Source organism: Balaenoptera musculus, chromosome 5 (genome assembly GCF_009873245.2).
Source record: "Balaenoptera musculus isolate JJ_BM4_2016_0621 chromosome 5, mBalMus1.pri.v3, whole genome shotgun sequence".
NCBI classification, from domain to species: Eukaryota; Metazoa; Chordata; class Mammalia; order Artiodactyla; family Balaenopteridae; genus Balaenoptera; species Balaenoptera musculus.
This window is the reverse complement of record NC_045789.1, coordinates 38,335,935-38,360,735: the sequence shown is the minus strand read 5'-3', so window position 1 is coordinate 38,360,735 and position 24,801 is coordinate 38,335,935. Positions and strand designations below refer to the sequence as shown.

Sequence of the window (24,801 nt, the reverse complement as noted above, 5' to 3'; positions counted from 1 at the left end):
CTGTGTCTTCTAGCCTTGCTAAAATAGGAGTTTAGCTTCTACTAGATACATGTTGAGCAAGATCTACATTTACAAGTAGCTAACAGTTTTTATTTTTTAAAAGAAACTTATCACAAGATGTTTTTAGTGCATTTGTTGGTGAAAATAAGTCCTTGGCAGAATTACAACATTGCATGTAGGCGGTCATTTTGAAAGAGCCAAGTTTTTATCATTTATTTTCATTAGAAAATATAGTGATTTTTACCATGGATTCCCAAAATAATAATGCCTGCTTACTTTAGTGGCAGGTAGTGAGTTTGCAATAAAAATCGTTGGTCAGAATATTGAAGAGGTATTTTTAGAAATAATGAAGGATTGTAACTTCTTAATATAATTTGCTTTTTGGAACATCAGTAATACTCAAGCAGATTTTTTTTTTTTTTTTTCCAATTTCACTTATAACATTTCCTCAAAGAGTCATGCTTGTAAATCTTGGGGGATGTCGGGGGGAGCAATTACTGATTCATTCCTTTGATGTTGGGTATCTCCATGAAAAAAAGGTAAAGGGGATGGGGTAGGGAAGGGGCTAAGATTTGAGTAAACAAGTACAGATTGGAAAATGTTTGCTTTTAATATTTAGGTTCATCATAAACTTGAATGCCTAGAGATAAGTATTAATATAACTTTGAGGACATGAACTGAGTTTTTATTTTTACCTGAATGATAGCAGGAAGGTTAAACATATTTTTTAGACAACAGTATTATTTGTATTACTACTCTTTTCACGGATTAGTGTTCAGGCACCCAGAAGAAGATATTTGTGTGTGTGAAAAAGTTCAATATTAATAATGTCTTTGGACAAAAACGTAACATAACTGCACTGTTTGGTGACAGTTGTATTTTTATGTATTTATTTAATTCATGTATAGCACTTTTTAAGTGCCTGGCACTGTTCTAAGTACTTTACAGATATTCATCCAATATTAACTCATTTAATGGTTAATCATTTATTCTAGTTGTTAGAGACCATAGAAGAAAATGATTTGAGGGTACTGTATATTTTTCTATTTTATGTATTTTTGTTGTTATTGTTTCTTCTGTTTGTGTGGACCTGGGAGCCTTAGTCTCAGGGCTGGCAACAAATCACTTGCAGAACTTGTAGTTCTGCTTTTAATGCTCAGAACGTGTGAAAGACTCAGTTTTGAAATGATAAGGAGTTTGGACTGAACTAGTTTCTGTGTTAAAATTGTAAAACTTAACATTTCCAAGAAAATAAAGCATTTGATGAATAAATAAAGTTATACCTGTCTCACCCCTTTTGTTTCATTAAGCATATTTTATGTTTATATGCTAAAAGAAGTTGTTAGACATTATTTTAAATTCTGCAGTGTCTCTATCCCTGCCTGTTCTAGCATGCTCAAAGATGACCTTCAGCTCAGTGACAGTGAGGACAGTGACAGTGGTCAGGTAAGTTCTGTACACCCCACAATACCAGGAATTCATTTAAATCCATCTAACATTTCTGAGCTGCTTGTCCTAACCTGTTTTTTGTTCTTTTTCCTGGTCCTTCTTCCCCTTATTGTGAATGCCTAGACCCCAGAGAAGCCTCCTTCTGCATCTGCACCTCCAAGGTACTGTGTTTGGGTTTCTCCCCATCTGTACAAAATGTTTGCTTTTTTCTACCAAATGGGGAAATTACAGCCTTATTTAGTATTTTCATAGCTTCTTCATGGGAGAAGGAGATGGATGATCACAGTTAAAAGAAAGTACCTGTTTCATATTTTGGAAGCTTAAATCAGCCCTAGAGAGGTTGTTAACGCTATGAAAGAGAGAGTCCCTGCGTCCACCTAAATCTTTAGTCAGTTTTGTATGTGTAAAATTTGAGCGTTTAAAATAAGCTTAAGTCACTTTCGTCAGTATTATGTAACCAGTATTTGAAAAGTTATACTGAAGAGCTCAGTGTTTTTATGAAAGTGACAGATTTGCTCTGTTTTCAAAAATTAAAGCTGAATTATTTCTAGAAATTGTTTTCCATAGTGCCTGTCTTCATAGTTATATGAATTTTCTAATTGTTTCAGTTGCTTTAAAAGATGACCTGCAGTACATTTTGGTATGATGGAAAATGGCACTGTTTTCACTTTGTAAACAGCTTAGCCATATTTTAGAAAATGTAATGCTTTCGTTTTTAGAAATGGAGACTATCTGAACTACCTTTATTTACCATTTCCTCTGGCACTGAATTTAATGATTTAATATGCCAATACCTGTCCTCCATGGACAAAGAGTTAAATTACCCTGTAGCTGTTTCACTCCCTTGAGATGTGGTCATCCATTTTGAGACAAGCTCAGCACTAAAAACCTTGCTCTCATATAGCTGAGGTTGTAGTTAATGTGGAGGAAGATCATGCATAATTATGTGAGGTCTTAAGGATTCATAAGCTCTGCTTATTTACATCCCATTTTGTTCAGTAATTTCTGGTGGCTTGTAACGACTTACAAAATATGTCAAAGTAACCTAACTGAAAAGTGGAGGAGGGAATAACAGGAAAAAACAAGGTGGGGGGGATAGAGGCAGGAATAATACTGAAAGTATATCTCTTTTTGACCATCACTTGGCTTAAGCTCTTCAGCTACCACAAATTTGACATGAGAAAATTCTGTTTTTGTATAGTGTTTGTTTTAAAATGGTCTCAACTAGTGACCTTATTATTATCTAATAAATTTTTGTTATTCTAATATAGTTATTTAATAAATTTATTATCTTGAAAATGTTTTGGGTAGATTTGGAGGCTTTCACGATTATAGTTATTGATTTACTGCTGTGGCTAATTCCATCTAGGGCAAGGTTTTAAGATATGCTTTGAAATTCTGTGTGTGTCCAGCAGTGTGATCACTTGTGTGTTTTCTCACAGGCCTAGAGTTATTGCCCTATCCTGAAAACTTGAAGTAGTTATTCTCTACTTCAGCTGATATTTGGGAGTGATCCTAAGCCACTCATAAAGAACGGCCCATTTTATCATTCTGCCCAAGAAGTGTGAGTGGATTGTCTGTGGGGTCACTTTCCAAAGGAACCCCATTTGTGTTCAGCAGTCTCTGACTACTCTACAGTTGGTTCTCATATGGAGAATAGAGGAAGACTTTAATGGATTGGCTGTTCTTTTATAAATTAACTCCTTTGGGTTTTATATTGCAGGTGTCAGCAAAGTTAAAGGGTCCGAAAGTCAAGGTTTTAGGCTTTGTGGGCCATAAAGTCTGTGTTGCAGCTATTCAACTCTGCTTTTGTAGTATAGAAGCAGACAGACAATACATAAAATACTGGGTGCGAATGTGTTCCAACAAAACTTTATTTGTAAAAGCAGGCAGCCAGCTCAGGCCGTGGTTTGTCCGCGCCTGATTTGAAGCACCCCGCATCTCACTTACATTTCACATAGTTCGCAGTGTTCTTCAGGAAAGTTCCCCAGGTTCTTTTATGCAGTTACCTGGTGATCTGTTGCAAGGCTTTTCACTGAGCTTTGAGCCACCATGGGCCTTGCTTGCGCCCAACTGGCCGCCATGGTCATTTAGTACTGTTGGGTGATCTTTGAGGCCCCTTCTTTCGAGAAGCAGAAAAACGGGCAAAGAAGGAAGGGAGTCAGAAGGGAAGGAATCCACCTCTCGTGGGTCTTTGACTCTCTCGCTTGCTCCGCAGCGCTCCGCAGGCGCTGCCCGCAGCCGCGGCCTCAGCACATTCCAGCAGCGCTGAGTCGGAGAGCACCAGCGACTCTGACAGCTCCTCGGACTCGGAGAGCGAGAGCAGCTCCAGTGACAGCGAGGAGAACGAGCCTCGAGAAGCCGCGGCTCCCGAGGTACTGGGCCGCTCCCGGCCGTCTCGGGAGCTCGGGAGCGCGGTCGAACCCCGGTGGCCCGGGCTGCCTGAGGGCCTCCGTCCTGGGGGCGGCGCTTTCCGGCCGCCGTGCGCGCTGCTGGCTATTCGTGTTTACTTGTTTCTTGGCGTTGGGCTGTGGAACTTTGGGAGAGATGTCATCTCTCTCCTGTTGAAAATGATAGGTTCTTCCCTGTTGCTGCCAGAGCTGTTTTGAAGAGCAACTCATTGAGAATATGTACACCCCATTTTCTTTTCCCTTATTTCGAGAAAAAAAAAAAAAAACCCCAAAAATCGTTTTCAGTAGGCTGCCATTTTAATATTAATGAGAAAGCTTTTTGAAATTTTAGGAACGCATGAATTAAATCAAAAGGAGACAGCCTGATTTAGCAAAGGGCAGGAACGTGAACTAGAAATAAGCCATAAGAGGTTCTATTTTTGAATCACTAAAAGCCATGCATTAAATTGATGGCGATGTAATTTCGCCAGGGCCGTGTTTCTTGATCCCACTGTCCCATGTAAAATAGGAATAGTGCTTGCCTGTCACCCACCCTTGGGAGATATTGTAAAGATAAACAGTTGAGACTGAAAATCTCAAGCACTAAATTTATCTGGAGAATTTATGCTATTTACTGGATTGTTGAGCAAAAGAAACGTAGTAACAACTAACAAGGTTGCCAAATGTCTTCAAAACTTAGAGTAGCAGGGTAAAATGTTTGCTGGGGAAGACATTTTTAGTGAACTAGACTAGCTTGTATAGAGAAAACTATTCTCTGTATTTAGGTAGGAATCCCAGGAAATGAGATTTTCTGATTAAGAAAGCGTTAAAGTTTTCAGTATTTGTCTCTGCTGTTTAGAAAGCAAGGCCACTGCACTAGAGCATTAACCAAATACATCTGGAGATGATATAGTGAGACTGAGGAGCCATATCTGAGGGCAAGAGAGGATGAGGAAAATAACTGAGTATCATTTTTTGGTTGTTGTTGTTAGATATGAGTTTATGTCTGGCACAGAGTAAGTGCTCAGTAAATATTTTTTGAGTGAATAAACATAGATCAGCATTAGCTGCACTTGAAGTGCCTTTCAGATTTTAGAAGCTACTCTGTGTATTTCTGGGGGCTCTCTGTTTTCTCCTGAGATACTAATTGCTGTTGAAGTAATTTTTCTATGCCCCAGGGAAAACGGTACTGAATATGCTCTACAGAGAAATTGTGTGCTTGTTCATGTTACTGTTCCTAAGATCTTTGCTTTATATCTCACCTTATTCACTAAGAAAAATCTGCATGCTTGTTTGGTTACTGATATAAGCAAGAGAATCCAATTAAATCAAAATTCAATTCAAATAAAATGGAAATGGCACAGATTTGGCTGAATAATTAAAACTTGAAAGAAATATTTAACCTGGTGTTTGTTTTAATGAAGCAGTTATATCTTGTTGCTCACGAGGTTATTGAATAGAATAGATTTAGAGACTCTTAGATGAAAAATGATGTTCCCATCATACTTTACTTTTTAAAACCACTTTCCTAAATAGGCTCATATTTGTGTAAATGTGTAAATCTAGACTTGAGTATGGTTTTGTTGGTTATGTACCAATGCTTGACTTCCTCAGACATATTTTTGTCTTTGTCTAGATTTTAAACCTTTAATTTTTCCCAGTTATTTAACAACCTTTCTTTCCTTTTAAAATAAATACCTGCATTATTGTAAATCTGTGTTAGTTGAGCATTACATGAATTCCATAATAGGTCATAGTTACTAGTTTTAACTTTCTCACCCTTTTCTTTATTCTATTTTTAATGCTGAGGAATTTGCTCCTTAAGTCTCCATTTTAAATTCATTTGACGAAGTTGTCCAGTGACCTTATGAGATCTGAAATGTTATATGTGTGCCAATGGGCTGGTGGTGAACTTGGGGAAAAACGACTTTCAGTCTCTTCTTTATAGTGAGTCAACATGTAAATCTCAGCTTTTCAGAATATATGGGGCGTATCGCCCTTTTACTGCTTAAGTAAAGTTCAGGGAAAAAAGATTCTATTCTCAGTTATTCAGGGATCTGCTTAGTTTTCTAATCTATTCATTGTCTAATTCTTTGGTAGTAAACAACTGTGGTCGATTATCTACTAAGCTCTTGGCACTTTCTTCATAAATTACGTAATGTAACCATCAACCCTAGAAGGTCAGGAGCTTTTTTTTCACCTGTAAGGAAGTAGCAGCACTAAGATTGAAACCCATAGCCGTTTGACTCGGAAGCCATTTTTTTTCCCTACTACATCATGCTACTTCTCTCTTTCTTTTTTTTCTTTTCTCTTAAGTGTTGGAGTTGTACTCCCTCACAACAACTATGATGTTTTACAAAAAAACAAAAACAAAAACAAAAACCAGACATATGTTGTGCATAGCTCAAAACTTTTTTTTCAAAATCATAATTCATTCTAAAATACACGAACTTTTGCCAATTCGAGAATCTAGGAGAAGTAAAGAGACATACAGTCAGACATTTATTAAAATGCTCATATATTGTTGCACCTCCTCTGTGCAGTGTTTGGGTTGATCCAGCACTGGGAGGCTGGGGGTGGGGCATGGGGAAAGGCTGAGGAAGAAATGAAAGTCCAAACCTTGATCCTATCCAGCACTTACACTCTTAAAATTCATCTTAAAATCTGTTTTTAATCAGTCCCTTATGTAAAACTTTCCCCCATCCCAGCACCCAAATAATACGTAACCTTAAAGGAATTCTATCCATTTTACATCTTTGTAGTAGGTACACAAAAAGGATCACCCCTACCCTTTCCTCTTGTCTGGGCAAACCAACTCAGTTTTACCCTGCAATTGGGCCATAGGCCTCCCTTCTGGACATTTTCAGTACCGCAGTAGAGGAAAATATGTTTTATTTCTGTAACCAGGACATTCCTTTAGGGACTACTAAATGTATCTTAAACTGCCCTGTTTTGGGGTGTGTCGGGGGGAAGCGGATGTTATTTATACCAGGAATGACCTTCCCTTTTGGTTAATGTGTAAGTACTCTTCTGTAGAGCAAGAGTGTCGCTGATTGCAGTGCAGTTGTCAGCGTAGCCCTGGTGAAAGATCTCTCTACCTTTCCCGAGAAAGGGTTTGAAGGATTTGGTTCCTGAGGTGATACATCTTTTTTTTTTAATTTTTATTGGGGTATAGTTGCTTTACAGTGTTGTGTTAGTTTCTACTGTACAGCAAAGTGAATCAGCCATATGTATACATATATCCCTTTTTTTTTGGATTTCCTTCCCATTTAGGTCACCACAGAGCATTGAGTAGAGTTCCCTGTGCTATACAGTAGGTTCTCATTAGTTATCTATTTTATACATAGTATCAGTAGTGTATATATGTCAATCCCAATCTCCCAGTCTCCCAATATATAAATGATATATCTTAATGCCTTGTTCCCAATCATTTAACCATTAGAACTACCACGCCCTCAAGTCTTTGCAAGAAATAATGTCTGACAAGTAGGTATGGTGTGCTAATTTTTTCTCTACCCTAAACAACCATCCTATTTTGTTAGAATATTGAATGCAGTTTTAGATTATGTGGGACTTTGTCAAAGTAGTTTCCTTCTTCCCTCTCTCCCTGCCCTGAAATTCAAATGAGAGCATGGAGATAGAGTTGATATAAGTGGAGGGAGCTACAAAGAAGATATGTTGTCTTAAGAAGGGAAAAACAACAACAACAACAAAAAACCCACAATTCTGTAGCCCTCTTTCTGGCCGAAGTATGATCCTACCTAGTTCCTTAGAGTTCCTCTTAGTTCTATTTTGTTACAATCACACAAAGCCCAGTCTAGCTACCCGATCATTTTATTACCTAACCTTTTCCTGGCCCCAAAGCCTTTACGTTATATCCACATATCTTAAATGTATTACGTTTGCGTGTTTTTATGGAATTGAATTGTTTGGGATATTCCACTTGGGAAAATTGTTAACAGTCTTCCCTATAAAATATCATCCACTTACTGGAGCGAGCGCCTTACTCCATAATCTAATCAGTTAATCCCATGTGAGATATCTTTGAATTAACTTCCTGTTGTGTTGTGGAAATGATTTAGTCATTTATACAAACCACCTGTCAGAATGGATCTTAAAAGCATGAAGCATGCCAGTGACATACTGCCCTTTAAAAAAAAAAAAAGTAATCATTACTTACTTTATTAAGACATGAATATTTTCCCAAATTGCATAAAATTTATAGGTACAATAATACACCCATGAAAAAGCCCAAATAAATATCTCATGTACACCACTGTGTGCAAGACATAATAGTAGAATTTGGAGATAAAGATGTCCTCATCATTGTTTTAGTAAGATCTAATATCCCAGTTGGAGAGAGAGAGTGCGATGCATCAATAGTCAGTTAGCAACAAAGATTTTAACAAGATATCTCCTGTTAAGATAACAGGAGAAGTCAGGGACTTCTGTTTATTTGCCAAGTGAGTTGAACAGATAATCAGTATAATCTCACTGCTCTTAATTGTGTGCTCTGGAGCCTCCCTGTGTTTCTTAGAAAAATAGGTGCTATTTCAGAGACTGCCTGTAACAGGAGACTTCATGTTTGATTTTTAAAGAATTCAAGTGGGACTAATGACTGGCTAATGTGACCTCACTTGGTTCTTTTTACCCAGTTATAAAATCTGAAAATCAGAAGACAGTGTATCTGTGATAAACTGAAAGCTGTGTCATGTATTAATATTTTTAAGTGAATAAGGGAAATGAAATTGTCTTGAAGAAAGTCATTTTCAATTGACAAGTACATCAAAAAAAGGGATAAAGCGTGAAACCCATCCATAATCACTAAGACTTATTCATTGACCTTCTTCTGAAAATCCTTGATAAAAAGATTCTTTTTAGCCTTCATTTTTCCCTATCATTTTCTGACAGAATAGTTCACAAGCCAAAATGTGAAAATTCTGCTTAAATGATATGGTAATTACCAGTGGAACAAAATATTTATTACACAGATTTCTCTGCAGTCGCCAGTGGTCTACATTGGTCAGTATGTAATGGTCTATTATTAGTGTCCGCCACAGCAAATTCCTGTAGCATGAAAAAATTGGAAGATTGTTTTAAGAGTTAATTGTTATAGAATTTGACCTATAATTAGAGGGGGTCAAAAGAACCTGAATTCTTAGGCTTGTAGTGATTGCATCTCCCGGCCAGTCCTGTAGGATTGGGTGACTAACGCAGAAGAGTATCGTTATTGGTCAGTTAACCCTATCTTCTTTTTCCTTGTTTGTAGCCAGAACCTCCGACAACAAACAAATGGCAGCTGGACAACTGGCTGACCAAAGTCAGCCAGCCCGCGCCGCCCGCCGAGGCCCCGGGCAGCGCTGAGCCCCCGGCCCGGCACCCGGACAGTAAGGGCAAGGGTGGCGACGGCGCCACCGGAGGTCACGAGCGCTCGGAGTCCAAAGAGCCTCCCCCCAAAAGCTCCAGCAAAGCCCCCCGGGTGCCTTCCGAAGGCCCCCATGCGGGCAAGAGAAGCTGTCAGAAGTCCCCTGCCCAACAGGAGCCCCCACAGAGGCAAACCGTGGGATCCAAACAACCCAAGAAGCCCGTCAAGGCCTCCGCCCCGGGGCATGCGGATGCGCGCGCCAGTCTGCTGGTGGAGAGCGAGCCCGGTCTTCCTCCCCAGGCCTCCAAAGACCAGCCTTCCAAAGACAAGCCCAAGGTGAAGACGAAAGGGCGGCCCCGTGCCGCAGAGAGCCGTGAGCCCAAGCCGGTGGCGCCCACCCCCAGCGAACGGAAGAAGCACAGGAGCGGCCCCCCGGCCCCCCCGAAGGCACCTCCGAAGGACGCGGCGGAGGACAGGAGCCCCGAGCACTTTGCCCTCGTCCCCCTGACCCAGAGCCAGGGCCCTGCCCGCAGCGGCGGCGCCAGGACTAGTGGCTGCCGACTGGCAGTGGTCGTCCAGGAGGACCGCCGCAAGGACAAACCCCTGGTGCCTTTGAGAGACACCAAGCTGCTCTCCCCGCTCAGGGACACTCCGCTCCCGCAAAGCTTGATGGTGAAGATCACCCTGGACCTCCTCTCTCGGATACCCCAGCCTCCTGGGAAGGGCAGCCGCCCCAAGAAACCGGAAGACAAACAGCCATCGGCAGGGAAGAAGCCAGATTCTGAGAAGAGAAGCTCAGAAAACTCAAGCAAGTTGGCCAAAAAGAGAAAGGTGAGTGGGGGGCTGACCTTCCCCTACAGCAGTCCCTGCTGTGGACTTGGGGCTGTCTTTGGCCCTTGATTTTAACCCTGAATCATCTTAGAAGAGGCTGGAAATCTTTGGATTCCATGTTGCCTTTGCGACTATACCAGAGTCAGTCTTTCACTGCAGATAAGTGTTGATAAATGCCAGATTGCTTTAAGTCTTGCTAGTTTGAAAAAAAGATGAGGCAGTCATTGAAAAGGATATCTTGCTTTAGAATAATATAGCATTAAGGGTATGTTTTTATCTATTGTGATAATATTGGTATTTACCACCTGGCTCATTAGGTTTTGCCCTGGAAATTAAAACCTTACATGAACTGAAATGTTAATTCTGAATTACTGACAGGAGTGCTATATACTAAATGTTACTCCTGTAGTTTGATCATTTTGATACTGATATTATATCCATGTTTTAACTCATGGCCACCTAGCACCTCATTAATTTGAAACCACCAGATTTAGAATTTGTGACTCCCGTTAATGACTTTTACTAATGAGCAGAGCATTATGAAAAAAAAGTTTTAGAGCTATTATAGAGATGGTTAGGGCATCATTTTGGGTAATATAGGCTGTTATGATGCATTGTGAAGTATTGAAATCTGTCATTTATCATAGTATTTGGAAGCTTCACTTAAGGAATGAACATAGTAAAATAATAATAATAATCCCTGCATTATTTAAGACCCTTGTTACTTGGACATATACACTATTTTGAACAATCTCCTTTCGATCTTTATTCTGAATTATTGAGCTCTTGATATATTTTTTTTGCTGCTTCTCGATGGTGAAAGATTAATGAGTTTTCCCCCCAGTGGCATTCCCAAGCCAACCTACCCAGGATTCAGAGTGAAAGGCACAAGAAGGGGCAACTCCTTCCTGCTGAGAAGGAATCTAAACTTTAACACTCTTATAAATGCATAAAAATCTCTTACTCAGTTGTGGAGGTTGAGCTAAGGATAACAAGGACAAAAAGATCATGAAGACTGCTGTCATGTCTGATTTGACTGATTACTCCACTAGGTTAAAAATATATTGTGACTTTACCAAATAGTAAAGGGCGACAGTTTCTCGAGCACCTTGTCGAATGAGACGTGAGGGTGTGTATTGCCACCATAATTGCAGCGGGCAAGTCCAGTGGGGTGGGATCAAGTGCCAATTGACAGTGATGTTTCAGCTAGAAGAGGGTGTATTCTCGTTCCTGATAACTTTTAGTTTAGTTTTTTTTTTTTTTTAATTTAATTTATTTTTGGCTGCATTGGGTCTTCATTGCTGCGCGTGGGTTTTCTCTAGTTACGGCGAGCGGGGTCTACTCTGCGTTGCGGTGTGCGGGCTTCTCATTGCGGTGGCTTCTCTTTGTTGCGGAGCACAGGCTCTAAGCACGCAGGCTTCAGTAGTTGTGGCTCGCAGGCTCAGTAGTTGTGGTGCACGGGCTTAGTTGCTCCGCGGCATGTGGGATCTTCCCGGACCAGGGATTGAACCCGTGTCTCCTGCATTGGCAGGCGGATTCTTAACCACTGCGCCACCAGGGAAGTCCTCCGTAACTTTTAAAACGATGTGTGCCTGTAAGAGGTGTAAAACTTTATGGAGAAAATTGTGATGGGCCAGGCTAGGAAAAGGTGCCTGCATCTACTATACCCGAGAAATCTTCAAAAATACACTTTTTTTTCATGATGTATGTTTTATTTTATTTTATTTTGTACATATGTATATATCACATCATCTTTTTTTAAATTAATTTTTATTGGAGTTTAGTTGCTTTACAATGTTGTGTTAATTTCTACTGTACAGCAAAGTGAATCAGCTCTATGTATACAAATATCCCCTCTTTTTTGGATTTCCTTCCCATTTAGGTCACCACAGAGCACTGAGTAGAGTCTCCTGAGCTATACAGTAGGTTCTCATTAGTTACCTATTTTATACATAGAATCAATAGCAAAAATACACTCTTTTACCTCCTCCTGGGAAGTCTTTTATCACCTGTCCCCCAGCTACCCTAATACTATCTAGTCTCCACTGCTGACCTTCTGCATCAGCTGGAGTGGGGAGAAGTATTAGCTTCTAAAGCGCTTACTAACCAAGGGTAAATGTTGGAAATTGGAGGCTCCCCAGACAGTTGTCAGACCAGTCCATCCTCCAGTGCAAATCTAGAAGCTCTGCTTGCAGCTCCAGAAAGGGAAATTCAGCTGTCCCTGTTGAGTAGATGAACTGTGCCCTCTGAGAGCCATTTCCAGCCCTTGGCTGAGCTCTCCTAGGGCAGCTCATTTATCTTTCTGTTCAAAGGATGGAGAAATAATGACTGCCTCATCTTAGGCAAGTCCATGCTTGCCTTAAAGCTCTGGCGAGCAGCTGAGAGATCTGGCTCTGGGAACGGCCTGCCTCCCTGCTGTGGGACTGACAGGATCAGGGACTGAACCAGTGGTTCCAAACCCTGGCTGCACATTCCAGTCCCCTGGGGAACCCTCAGTACTGGTGGCAGGATGTGTGCCACCCCCCAGCCCCACACTCCCACTGTTATTTTCTAACTCCTCAGGTGATCCTAATGCCTAAGGCTCTGGAGCAGAACCTTATTACCAGGCCAGGACTGTATAAAGCTAGTGTTTTGGACCAAGAAATCTCTCCAGTGTGGTGCATTTAGACATCATGGATCTAGACAACCAGGAATTCCTGGCCTGAAGTATGTCACTAGTTAGAAACATTTCTTAGGAGCTTTCAGATAAATATAAACATCAGCCAACAATATAGCTATTTCATGATCAGAGAACTGTGTGTCATTGGTTTTGCTTCCTGCTGGACTCCAGGTGGTGGTATTAATACTGAACATCATAACCTCAGGTTCTCTCTGCGAGGGGCAGGCTCCCCCTTTCCTGTCAGGACCCTGACTCCACTTGCTCAGGGTACCTTTGGCCACCACCCTTGGACGAGCGGGGCAGCTCTGTGGGCAGCCCAGGTCTCTTTTTAAGCTTAGGTGCTTTCCCCCAAATTTGGATAGTGAAGACTTGTTCATTTCTTCATATTAAGTGTGAACACTAGAAAAAACTCCACGAGAATATAGTGAGAGCTGTTGAATAATGTACCTGCTCCTTTGCATTAGTGGGATTTATTTAAAGGTTCATCCCTCTCTTGGCACAAAATTTAACAAATATTTTCAGAGGGTTAACAAACCCTTAAAGCCATTTTAGACTCAAAAGTGTGAGAAAATGATCATAAAGAGAGAATGGACTTGAGGACACGGGGAGGGGGAAGGGTAAGCTGGGACGAAGTGAGAGAGTGGCATGGACATATATACACTACCCAATGTAAAATAGATAGCTAGTGGGAAGCAGCTGCATCGCACAGGGAGATCAGCTCTCAGCTCGGTGCTTTGTGACCACCTAGGGGGGCGGGATAGGGAGGGTGGGAGGGAGACGCAAGAGGGAGGAGATATGGGGATGTGTGTATATGTATAGCTGATTCACTCTGTTATAAAGCAGAAACTAACACACCATTGTAAAGCAATTATACTCCAATAAAGATGTTAAAAAAAAAAAAGGATTCCATTATGAAGATTAAATATTCCCCCCCAAGTCTCCCCTTATATACTAAAAAACATATTTTGTAAGCCTGAAAAAAAAAAAAGAGTTTATGGTGGTTAATAGCTGTGATGAAGCCATCAAATGTGGCACCTATAGAAATGGACCTATAGTTTTTTTTTCCTTTTTTCTCTTTTTTCTTCTACTTTAAAGGAGTGGGTTGGGGACAGTTCATGAGAAAAAAGAGAAAATTGTGAGGGTAAATAGACATTAACTCACATGGTGCTCCTTACATGAACTACAGAATTTCTTCAACCTGATTACAGTTTAGAATTTAAAATAGAACTTATATTTTCTTTTATATAATTTTTAAGCTTTATGTTTTCCAGACTTGGAAGAAGAGTTGAAGTTGAGAAGCACAAGATAATATACAATCAGGGCAGTGCAAATGAGAGGATTCTAAAAGCACACCAAACATGCATAGAGCTAAGCATTGCTCTCAGTGCTTTCATAAGATAACCTCATTTCATTCAGTCACCTTATAGATGTCTTTCAAATAAAATGCTAGACTGTCTCAACAGTCGTTTAGACAAATAACAGAACTGGGAGGTTACGTTCATTCAGGTCTTTCCCTTTTTCTAAATAACTGCTTTATGGACCAAGAAGCTTGGACACTTTTGGAAAAACATTTCAGTGCCATCGTTTATGTGTGTTTTGAGGAGTGGGGAGGGAAGTTATGGGATCTGGTGGGAAAATGTGCATTTTTATTGCTTGATGGTTAGTTCAGACCTTCCCAAGATCTGACTGTCTTCTCTTGGGTTGTTTCTCCAGATCAACATTCCCAGTTATTATCCTTCAAAATAAAGGGTTTGAAAAGTCATCCCTATAATTTCCTAAAGCCACTTACATCTAATTTCTTCATGCCTGTTAGTTACCCTAAAAGCATCATAGGAAGAACTGTTTTAGGGCCAGTCTCATGCCTGTGTATTCCCTCACCAAAAAGAAGGAAAAGAGTGGATTCCCTTTGCTTTTCTGTGGTACTTTCCCCAGTGAATATAACCTGCCTCATTCATGGGGTCAGCTTGGACTTACCTGCTGTGGCGTTGTCTTATTGAACCTCCTGCAGAGGCAAATCCCAGAAAAGTACCTGAACTTCCCCAAAGGCTGCTTCTCCACTTTTGCTATGCTCCATGTGCTACCAAGCGTATTTGCTTCCCTGTGGGAGAGGAGGATAGAATTTAGAATTGGAGTGCTGAGACCGCATGTGCCTCTTGTTCAGCTGCTACCTTTTATAGATGGGATCCAGAAAGGTCTTCACATCACTTGGCTGCTTAGCAAAAGCAGGTCTGGAGCTCAGTATGCTGACCCCTCCCAGTCTAGTGGATCTTGGCTCCTTTGCTCTCTTTCACATCTTTTTTTTTTTTTAAATATTTATTATTTATGTATTTATTTATTCTATTTATTTTTGGCTGCATTGGGTCTTAGTTGTGGCACACGGGATCTTCATTGAGGAGTGCAGGATCTGTCGTTGTGGTGTGCGGGCTTCTCTCTAGTTGTGGCGTGCGGGTTTTCTCTTCTCTAGTTGTGGTGCGCAAGCTCCAGGGCGCATGGGCTCTGTTGTTTGCAGCACGAAGTTTCTCTTGTTGAGGCGCGTGAGCTCAGTAGTTGTGGCGTGCGGGCTTAGTTGCCCTGCAGCATGTGGAATCTTTGTTCCCTGACCAGGGATTGAACCCGTATCCTCTGCATTGGAAGGCAGATTCTTTACCACTCGACCACCAGGGAAGTCCCTCTTTCACACCTTTTTTGCTTTTAGTGGGGTGGGGCGGGAGGAGCGGGGTGTGTGTGCAAGTGCCTGTTAGGGGGTGGGTGCAGGTTGGGGGCTGTTGGTGGCATTCTTGGAGCAAGGCCTGAGGTCGTACTTCCAGATCAGTGTACCGACGGGCTGTTACAATATCATCCCTGGCTCAACCCCTCCATTGTCCCCACTCCTGCCACCCTAGTGCCTGCCACACTTTGGTTTCCCTTCCAGATGCCCGTCATCTCTCCCCATCATGGCTAAGCTCTGAGTAGGCTATCTTTCTGCCTGTTAGAAACTATGGCCCCAAATGAGTGTTAGTTCTAAAAAAGCCGCCTTCACTGCCCCCTGTTATCCGCGGCACCTAGCTGGTGAGTCAGGTGCTGGGGCAGGCAGCAGGCTGCCCTGGAGGCTCGTCTTCAGAAACCGGCTCGGCCTAGCACAGCCCCGCATCTTCCGTTTACGGTGTTCATTCTTGCCCTTTTGCTCCACTCTGTAGGTGGGGCAGCGTTTGGCAGGTGATCTGAGGCTGCCTGACCCAGCAGGTTAGGAAGAGTAAACAAGTCAGTCGGGAACAGTCATCGGCCAGCAGGCTCCTCCTGTTGGAGGTGCGGGCACCGTGGACACATTGTCCTTCTGGAAGAAGGGAGTGTCCAAGACCCAGACCTTAGGCAGGGGTCCCTGAAGTGGGAGTTGATCTGTGGATAAGCCACTGAGCAAAGGAGACTCCTTTTTCCTTCTGAAGAGAGTACGTCACTCTCACCTCACTTTCAAATGGCTTCTTGACCCAGAAACAGCTGAAGAACTCCTTGCCTTCTGTTTTCCAGTCTTGGAATTCAAGTCTGCGTTTCCTGCCACCCAGGATCCGATGACTCCCTCTCTAATGGCGCCTTGCTAAATCCATCCACTTAGGGTTGTAGGGCAGGTCTGCTCCTGGGCCAGCTGGCAAATGCTCACAGAGTGCCTGCTCTGGGGATGCCCCCGGGACTCTTCCTACAGAAGACAAGAGGGTTCCAACTACAAAAATACTGACCCCGGCCCACAGGCGAGAATTCGGGTCAAAGCAAGCACAGTCGACAGAAGGGGATTTTGCTTAATTGGCTTAACGGCTTACATTCTACCAGCTGACAGAATATTACCAGCTTCTAAGTTGCTACATGTCAACATAAAGTGTATTATTCCAGTAAGTGCCAACATAGTTGTTAAAGCTAACATTGAAGTTAGTCTTTGGTGATTCTTGTTTTTGGGCTGTTCTCTTGAGTCACCGATAGGCACAAGCCAGAGTTAAAACCAGTTTGTGAGGATTGACTCACTATGAATCTTATTTTCATGTGTGGTTTATAAGGCCTGACACTTTGGTTTCTAGTTATAACTAGCATGTCCTAAGCAGCATGAAGATATACAAACAAAAATTAACCCTCATTCCACCTCTGGAGTTTGGTGTTTTCTTTAGAAAGTAACCTTGTGGACCGTTTATGCTTAGCTTTGTCTTGGGGACTTATCCCACATGTTGTTAACTGCTTGGAAATGCCTTCCATTTAAAAAAATATGTATTACTAACTACTTCGTGTGCAAGTTAATTATCTGCCTGGGTATTTTAGCAAATTCTGTGACTTTTCCCAAAGATAAATTTCCCACCCTCTTGTAATGCTTGCTGGGCCAGCTGTGTGGCCTTTAATCTAAAACTCAAGAGAATTCACTGGGGCCATTGGTAGCAGAGCCTCTTGGCCACAGTGGGTGTAGTGATGAGGGGATACCCCTTACTAGTAGGGTTCTATTTTAACCAGTCACTTCTGGTTTATTCTTTCTTCTCTGCCAACATTGAGTTCATTATGAATTGTTGAATGGAAGGTGAGTTACATGCTGGGCAGAGCTGCAACAGGCCTCTCCTGGCCTGTGCCAGGACCTTTCATCTGTCCTGAACTGTGCTCCAGGCTTGTGCTGTTGGCCTGCACTGCCTGCCACGTGAGAAACAGCCATGTGAAATTTACTGTTTCAGCCGTGCCTGTGGGATGTGCTTATTCACATCACGTGTTCTCTCCTTATTAAGTCCCTCAAGACCCTTTTTCCCCGGTCTTCTGTAATGAATGGTTATATTTCTGAGCAACTGATTTGTTTTTATCTTACCTAACCTGTACGTTTAATAATTCTTTCTTTGCATCAGCTCATTGGAAGTTCAAGGTCCATTTTGCAGATCACCTCTAGAAAAGTGTGTAAAACAGTTCTGTCCAGTAGAAATATAATGTGACTCACATACATAACTTAAAATTTTCTAGTAGCCACGTTAAGAATACAAAAAGGAAAAAAAAACAGTGAAAAATAATTTAATCCAATGTGTCTAAAATTACCACTTCAGCATTTCATCAGTAGAAAAATGATTACATTCTCCTTTTTTGGACAAAGTCCCTGACTTCACTTGTCGCTGTGGACTAGCCGTGTCCAAGTGCTGTGCAGCTCTGGGATGGAGTGTGCGGGCCAGAGCGGAATCGGCTTCCAGTGGTACCATAGTACCAGCCTTCCCTTGGATTTCTTTTCTCCACCCATATTTTCCCTTCTTCTTAATGTTCTCACCTGTGCAGACACCGAGAGATGAAAGCCAAGTATCCTTATAAGCCATCTCGAATGGTCCATTTTGAAACAAGAGATAGATGTTTTCCGCAGAATTTATGAAAGGCTGGATGGAGGCGCACAGCCAGGCACGCTTGCTTGCAGAATGCCGGGGGAGGGAGGGGCATGTCTTTGCTATTTCCCTCCTTTTGAGCGGGGCCGGACCGCTGACCAGCGCCTGGGCAGAGCTTGAGCCTACACATCTTAGTTTATTCATTTTTCTTGGAGAACTTCAGAGAACGAGGGAGAGACTGTGGTGAAAACCGGCGCCTCCCACAGTGAGATCATTTGAAGAATGTTGTTTTTCCCTTTAAGGCTCTCAGAGAGGATTTCGGGTTTTTTAGGGAATTGTCCTAGATTGGCTGGTGGTGTCCCAGATTTCTCTCCCGGTGAGCTGACAGTTGAGGAGTTTAATTCTAAAGCACCTGAGTCGATGGAAGGACTCCCACCCATCGCTTCACTGTCCTTGCTGGAAAGCTTCCTTCCCACAGGGCCAGTACGTGAGCACAGACCAGGGGGAAGGAGCCTGCGTTTTGGACTTTCTGTAAACTTGATATACATGTTGTCATGAGAAAACCCAACTGTTTTCTTCCTGGGTAGAGAAGAACCTGGCTCCTTCCTTAGTCCTTCCTCATGTACAAATCCGTCTCAGTACAAATCACATCAAATCTAGATGGTCTGCTGCCCTCACCACCACCACCCCCCCAAACACACAGTGTAGATACTTATAAGGTTTCTGTGTGTGTTTAGAAGTTTCCAAAAGTCTGATTGCTCTCATTGACCTTGCTGCATATTTCTTTCTATTTTGTCTGTACAGTTATGTTTGTAATAATTTGCTGTTACACTGCAATAACAGGGTGAAGCAGAAAGAGACCACGATAGCAAGAAAATCAGGCTGGAGAAAGAAGTCAAATCTCAGTCATCACCCTCATCCTCCCACAAAGAATCTTCTAAATCAAAGTGAGTATAGAGATTGGGAACAGGCCGCGAAGGTGATCGAATCTTCCTGGTTGGCAACACGGCAAAACGTTTTTCTTCTGCAGTAGAACGAGAGAATAGTGAACTTGTCGGGCTCATTTTGACGATATGCTAAGTTCTGTTTGTTTTCCTCCACGAGGACCTTAGAGGAATTAACGGTTCATTTGGCAGCAAACTTAGATTTATCAAAAGCACAAAAAGACTTGGCAAAAACAAGTGAGTCGTGTCACTGCGTAGGAACCAACAGAGATTTGAAAGAGAGAGAGAGAAAGGGTCAGATGTGAAGGGGGCAGAGAGGAGGTGGCAGCTGGGCCTGCCTGCTTGTCAGAGACAGGGTGCAGGTTGGGCAGCAGCTACTGCAGAGTGACTTGCTTGGGTAAAGGTAAGACCATTGGCAGACTCCGCAAGCTTAGTGACAAATTATACAACTTCGTGTACTACTCACAGGTAGGACTATAGTTTTCAAAGGCATCAAAAAAAGGGCTCTGAAATTTGGCCTTTCTACAAAAATGGATTTCATGGCTCTGTGATATCTTTATCTTTTGTGTCAACAGCCATTTTGTCCTTATAACTCAACAGCTAAGATATACGGTTCATGTCTTGCCTTAACTTAGTTTTGCATGATGTTTCATTCCAGAACTCCCAGGCCCTCCTCTGAGCCCTCAAAGAAGGAAATGCTTCCCCCTTCACTTGTGTCATCCTCGTCCTCATCCTCCCAGAAGCCAGCCAAGCCTGCACAAAAGAGGTCAAGGCAGGAAGCAGACCCCAGTGGCCAGGACCCTCCCAAAAGTGCCAGTAGTACCAAGGGCAACCACAGAGAGTCTTCTGTTTCCAAGCACAGAAAAGTAGAGGGGAAGGGCTCTGGAAGCTCTACAGAACACAAAGTAAGGAGGGGAGGCAGTAATGTATAAAAGGGAATATGTTGGTGTGTCTTTACTTTAAATGCCCAAATAAGATAAGTTTTCTATGATGATATTTCAGAGCTATTCATCACTTTTAATAAAGCAGTAATGAGTTATTTGTGCTTAAAGCTCTACTTTTCAGAGGGAGAGTAAAAGATAGTTCATATTACCTGAAAATTTAGGTGGTAGTTTATTCTTCTTAAAGTGGTTCAGAGGTGAAAAATAAGAATAGATTTTTGTGTTAATTTTCTATCAGGTGTTTTGCAGTAAAACATGATTACCCTGTTTCTTGGTTTGGATGTTTGATCTCAAATACTTTCATTATTAGTGATAATGGGGAAAAAAGTATCCACTTTCTCGAATACAGATTCCTTCCTTCCTGTTAACCTGGGGTAGGTGAGTGTGTGTGTGTATGTATTGCTTAAGAGAAAATGTTAAATTTGGCTTTGTTGATAATCTGTTCTCTTGGGCATTCTTGTCTTATGGCTTTTCTGTGTCCCCGATACAATGCAAATCTATAGTTTCAGTTGAATCTAGCTGAGAAGGTGCTTGACCAAGCTAGAGTGTGCAGCGTTTTGAGTTCCTTGCTTTTGAACTATTTTGGGCTAATTTAGAGAGACGGTGCAGTTAGGCCAATGGTCTTAAATGTTACAGGGTGATCGGTATGATGATCTTTTTTAAGGGATCTTCTGGAGATACTGCAAATCGTTTTCCAGTGCCTTCTTTGCCAAATGGTAACTCCAAGCCAGGGAAGCCTCACATGAAGTTGGACAAGTAAGACTCTGGATGTTGCTGCTTCTCTCTTCTCCCTCCCCCTCCTCCTGCCTCCTCTTTGCCCTGCCTCTCCTCCCATCCTTGTCCCCCCACCCAGTCGTCTTAAGTCTTCTTGCCCCAGTCCAGTACTTTTAGGTTCCTGTGACCCACCCCTGGTCTTTTCTTCTCTTTCAGACAACAAGCAGATTTTCACATGAAGGAGGCCAAAAGGTTGAAGGACAAAGCAGAATTAGTGGTCAGTCTTGGCTCTTTCTCCCTTTGGTGGAATGTTTTCTGATCAAACACTTGCCGTCTCGTTCCAAATCACTGACTGTGGCTTGGGGGCGGGATGGGGGGGAAGGGCTGCGGGGGCCTGACATTGGCTGCAGTGTCAGCAGGGTCGGCAGGGTCGGAATGAGCGAGGGCTGAGGGGTTCCTAGGGAAGCGACACTGTTTTGACTTCGCTGATTCCATCTGATCATGGGCAGATAGACAAAGTACTAGTTGCACGTTTTATATCTAAATGAATGAAAGTTGATCTACCTGGTAGTGTTTTATTTAATATACCTGAGGGCTTCCTTGTCCCACTGAATCAGTTCTTTGGATGTGAAAAACAACTCTGGCTTATTGAAAGCTGGTCAATTTGTGGTCACCCCAAAACATTTCAAAAAGTGAGGTAGCCTGTTTGCGTTCCAAAATTATCTTAACGCCCTGTTCACTGTTAGAGGCTGACAGCGAACAGTGGACCTATACCATCAGGTGAAATTTTAAGGTGAAGGTGATGATTGCACTGTTGGTAAACATGCCTTAAAGAAACGAACTCTCTTTGCCTGGTGGCTGTCGGACTTTCTGGAAGGTGGTAGTTTTGTTAATTGCATACATAAATAATGCTTTTATTTCTGTGCTGCAGTATAGTTATATAATGCTTGCCCTTTGTCATATTTAAGCATCTAAGACTCTGGGGCCTTTATTTGCTTGGTGTATTCCCCACACCTAAACCCCTGCAGATACCGTATGTTGAACTTTGTACCACAAGAGAACAGCATCGGTTGCCTTGATTCTGCCACAGGCAAACCTAACCACAAACTCTGGAGGTTCACGGGGATTGAATCAGATCAGTCCATGGTGGCCTCAAAACCCTAGCCCAGTGTTCTTCAACCCCAGTCTGTAGCCTGGCATCTGTTGTCAGGCTGGGAAGGGCTGGGCCGAGACCCTTTTATCAGGTCCCCATTCATTGGAGTAAAATGTTGATTGAGTCCTTACCATGCTGGATGCTGTAGGAGAGTCAAAGACAAATTAGACACTGTCTCTCAAGTGACCCCGTACCAGCATGACCTGAGTCAGATTAAGATGCCTCAGATAGCACCAAACAGCGGTATCTTTCTAACCTCTTCCTTTCAGTTCTCCAAGGCTATTGCTAGAACTGTATGAATCTTTTGATTTTTGAGAAAGAGTAAATATTCAGTACTTTGTCAGCCAGTTATCAAAAACTTATCTTGACACTGGGCACTAGATTCCTTCATTATTCAGACAAGATTAATACTCCAGGGAACTTTGTTTTTGTGTTGCTTTTAATCTATGCATATGTACATCTTCTTTCTACCTTCCTATGGCTATTGCATCCCATTTTAATAAGTAATGTTAGCTCATTCCACTCTCAAAATATGCCAGTTTGGACAGAAACCTGAATGGCCAGCCTCTTCACAATATTCTCCTTTACTTGCACAATGTCTCAAAGATGACCATCTTGCGTTCCAGATAGTGAAGTGCACAACTGAATATAGAGTAGTGTATTTCACCTCTTTTCTTACTTTACTTACTGTTAAGGAAATTAGAACTCTACTAGTTTAACCCTGTCTCAGGAGATACATAGAGTTATCACAGGAATATTTTCATTATTAACTTTACAAAATACTTAAGGAAGTGGATACTGGCAAATTGCTTTAATATAGTTTCTTTTGTTTCTACCCTAAGGCCAATATAAATTTTGGAAATCCCATGAAGGAGATGGTATTGAATAAGTAAACTTGAAGAGTTAAATTTGCACCAGTGAAGCAAACCAATAAGGCCCTATACTGTTGATTATTTGGGACATGCTGATTTGATTTTTATTCTTTCTGTCACTAATTTTCTGAGCCTGGGTTCTCTAGAAAAAATATTTTTAAAGCAAGTTTTTTTTTTTGTTTTGGCCATGCCGCATGGCGTATGGGATCTTAGTTCCCCGACCAGGGATCAAACCCATGCCCCCTGCATTGGGAGCACGGAGTCTTAAACACTGGACTGCCAGGGAAGTCCCTCGAGTTATTTTTAAAAATTAAAATTAGTAGCCATCTTTATTTGCCAAACCTTCTTTCTTTGCTGATGTGTCACCATCTCCTTACACTCCACTTGCACCTTTATGGTTTTCATTCATTCTTTTTGAACATATCAAAGTAGAGACATTAGCAGAAACTACAACCTTGCAAATGTCATGTTGATCAGTTGCTCTTACAATGTGTGCTGCATATGACGTCTCATATGTAGTGAGACTCGGCACAGTCTCAGTCGAGTTGGCTGAATTCCACCAAGTGAGAAGAGCGTAAGTGACAAAATATGTATTTGGGGTTAGATGACCACCAATATCTGATTGCATTCATATTTCTACATTCCTGTTAAGGGACTATGAAATTTTATCCCTGTTGGCCCAGGGGATAGCCTTGTGCCCTTAACCCAGACTCCCAGAGGAGATGACCTTTTGGGCTCTAAAATACATAAAAAGATTATTGTTCAACATGAAATCTAAGATGCTTGTAAACCATAACATTTTTTACTTATTATAAGATAAACTTCAACACGTACAAAGAAACTGTGTCTGCATTATTCTAGTTGTGTGGAATAACCTATTTGCCAGGAAAATCATATGATGGGTAATTGCACACTAGTAATAAGGGGACCATGTACTGAGTGCCTTAGTTTGAATATGTACTTTAATAAGGTTTTGAGAGTAGAGTCTTATTACAAGATTGTTGTCTCTTTCCTACTGAATTTTTAGTAAAAGAAAATTCTCAGTAGGTCAGAGCTGACGGGCTTTGGTTATTATGTTGAGTTTGTTTGTTCTCACACTTCTCTCTAGCCATAGTTAAATTAAGACAGTGGAGGGAAGTTTCTGTAAAGAATGTGTGTGAGAAACTAAGTAAAAGTTCGTGTTAGGCTTAACAGTGACCCTGTTCTTCGCCCACAGACGGACAAGGTTGGGAAGGCTTTTAAGTACCTGGAAGCTGCCTTGTCCTTTATTGAGTGTGGCATTGCCATGGAATTGGAAAGCCCAGCGTCCAAGTCGGCTTGCTCCATCTATGCAGAAACCCTAGACCTCATCAAGTAAGTGCAGACTCATTTTGCCTTCCTTTTAAGTACTTCTCTGTCCTTACCTTTATTGCCTTAATCCATTTGAACTTTGGTCTGAAGACAGCTTAACAAAGGGGAGTCTTTAAAAAAGTTAGTGATCCAGAAACTTTTTTTTTTTTTTTTTGGTCATGAACTAAAAATGTATTCCAGACGAAGTGCTAGAGCAGAACAACTGGGTTGGGCTGCATCATTTTGCCAAGTGCACGGTGAAATGCCAAACCCTTCAGGGGGAGGGTTGGTTTTTCCAGTTTTACTTTCTTATCAGATGCCCTCTCATCTCAGCTGAAGCTCTCGTCTTTGTTTATTACCTGCATTTCAGGAGGGGACTCAGTAAGGATACAAGTCTACTTGGTTTCAAGCAGGTGGACAGGTCAGAGAAAAGGCATGTCCTCGCCTGATTTTCTGAATGGCCTGAATTGTTGCTCTAAAGCCTCATTTTTCTTCTGCGTTGCTGTCATGTCTTCACATCTTCAGGAAAAATCAATATAAAACCAAAACAAACATAATAAGATATCTTTGTGTCTGGGATTTTCTGACTGCCTTTTTTTAACCTGATGTACACTTGTATTTTCCTATAGATTCATAATGTCATTAAAATCCTTCTCGGATGCCACAACACCAACACAGGAGAAAATATTTGCTGTTTTATGGTGTGTATTTTTTTCTTTGTCTAAATAGTATTACATTTGCTTTTGCATATCTGTTTTCTTAAAGTGAAAATGATCATGAAAAGCAAATCACTACCAGAAAGGGTAGGATGTGTGGTCAAGGGGTTAATCCCACTGATGGTTAATTATTATTGAAAT

At 41.8% G+C, this 24,801-nt stretch overlaps 1 protein-coding gene across 9 annotated transcripts in view; it reads left to right on the top strand.

Annotated features, from left to right (window-relative positions):
• Positions 1-24,801, top strand: part of AFF1 (AF4/FMR2 family member 1) — a 207,076-nt gene that overhangs the window by 171,389 nt on the left and 10,886 nt on the right. For 7 of the 9 annotated variants that reach the window (XM_036852590.1, XM_036852596.1, XM_036852589.1 and 4 more), the window contains 10 exons: positions 1,368-1,446; positions 1,573-1,610; positions 3,668-3,824; positions 9,109-10,035; positions 18,835-18,938; positions 19,594-19,840; positions 20,541-20,632; positions 20,807-20,867; positions 23,832-23,968; positions 24,574-24,645. In XM_036852590.1, coding sequence (XP_036708485.1) covers positions 1,368-1,446; positions 1,573-1,610; positions 3,668-3,824; positions 9,109-10,035; positions 18,835-18,938; positions 19,594-19,840; positions 20,541-20,632; positions 20,807-20,867; positions 23,832-23,968; positions 24,574-24,645 — 1,914 coding nt within the window. The remainder of the gene's footprint in view (positions 1-1,367; positions 1,447-1,572; positions 1,611-3,667; positions 3,825-9,108; positions 10,036-18,834; positions 18,939-19,593; positions 19,841-20,540; positions 20,633-20,806; positions 20,868-23,831; positions 23,969-24,573; positions 24,646-24,801) is intronic. The other 2 variants (XM_036852592.1, XM_036852595.1) reach the window with 1 other exon arrangement.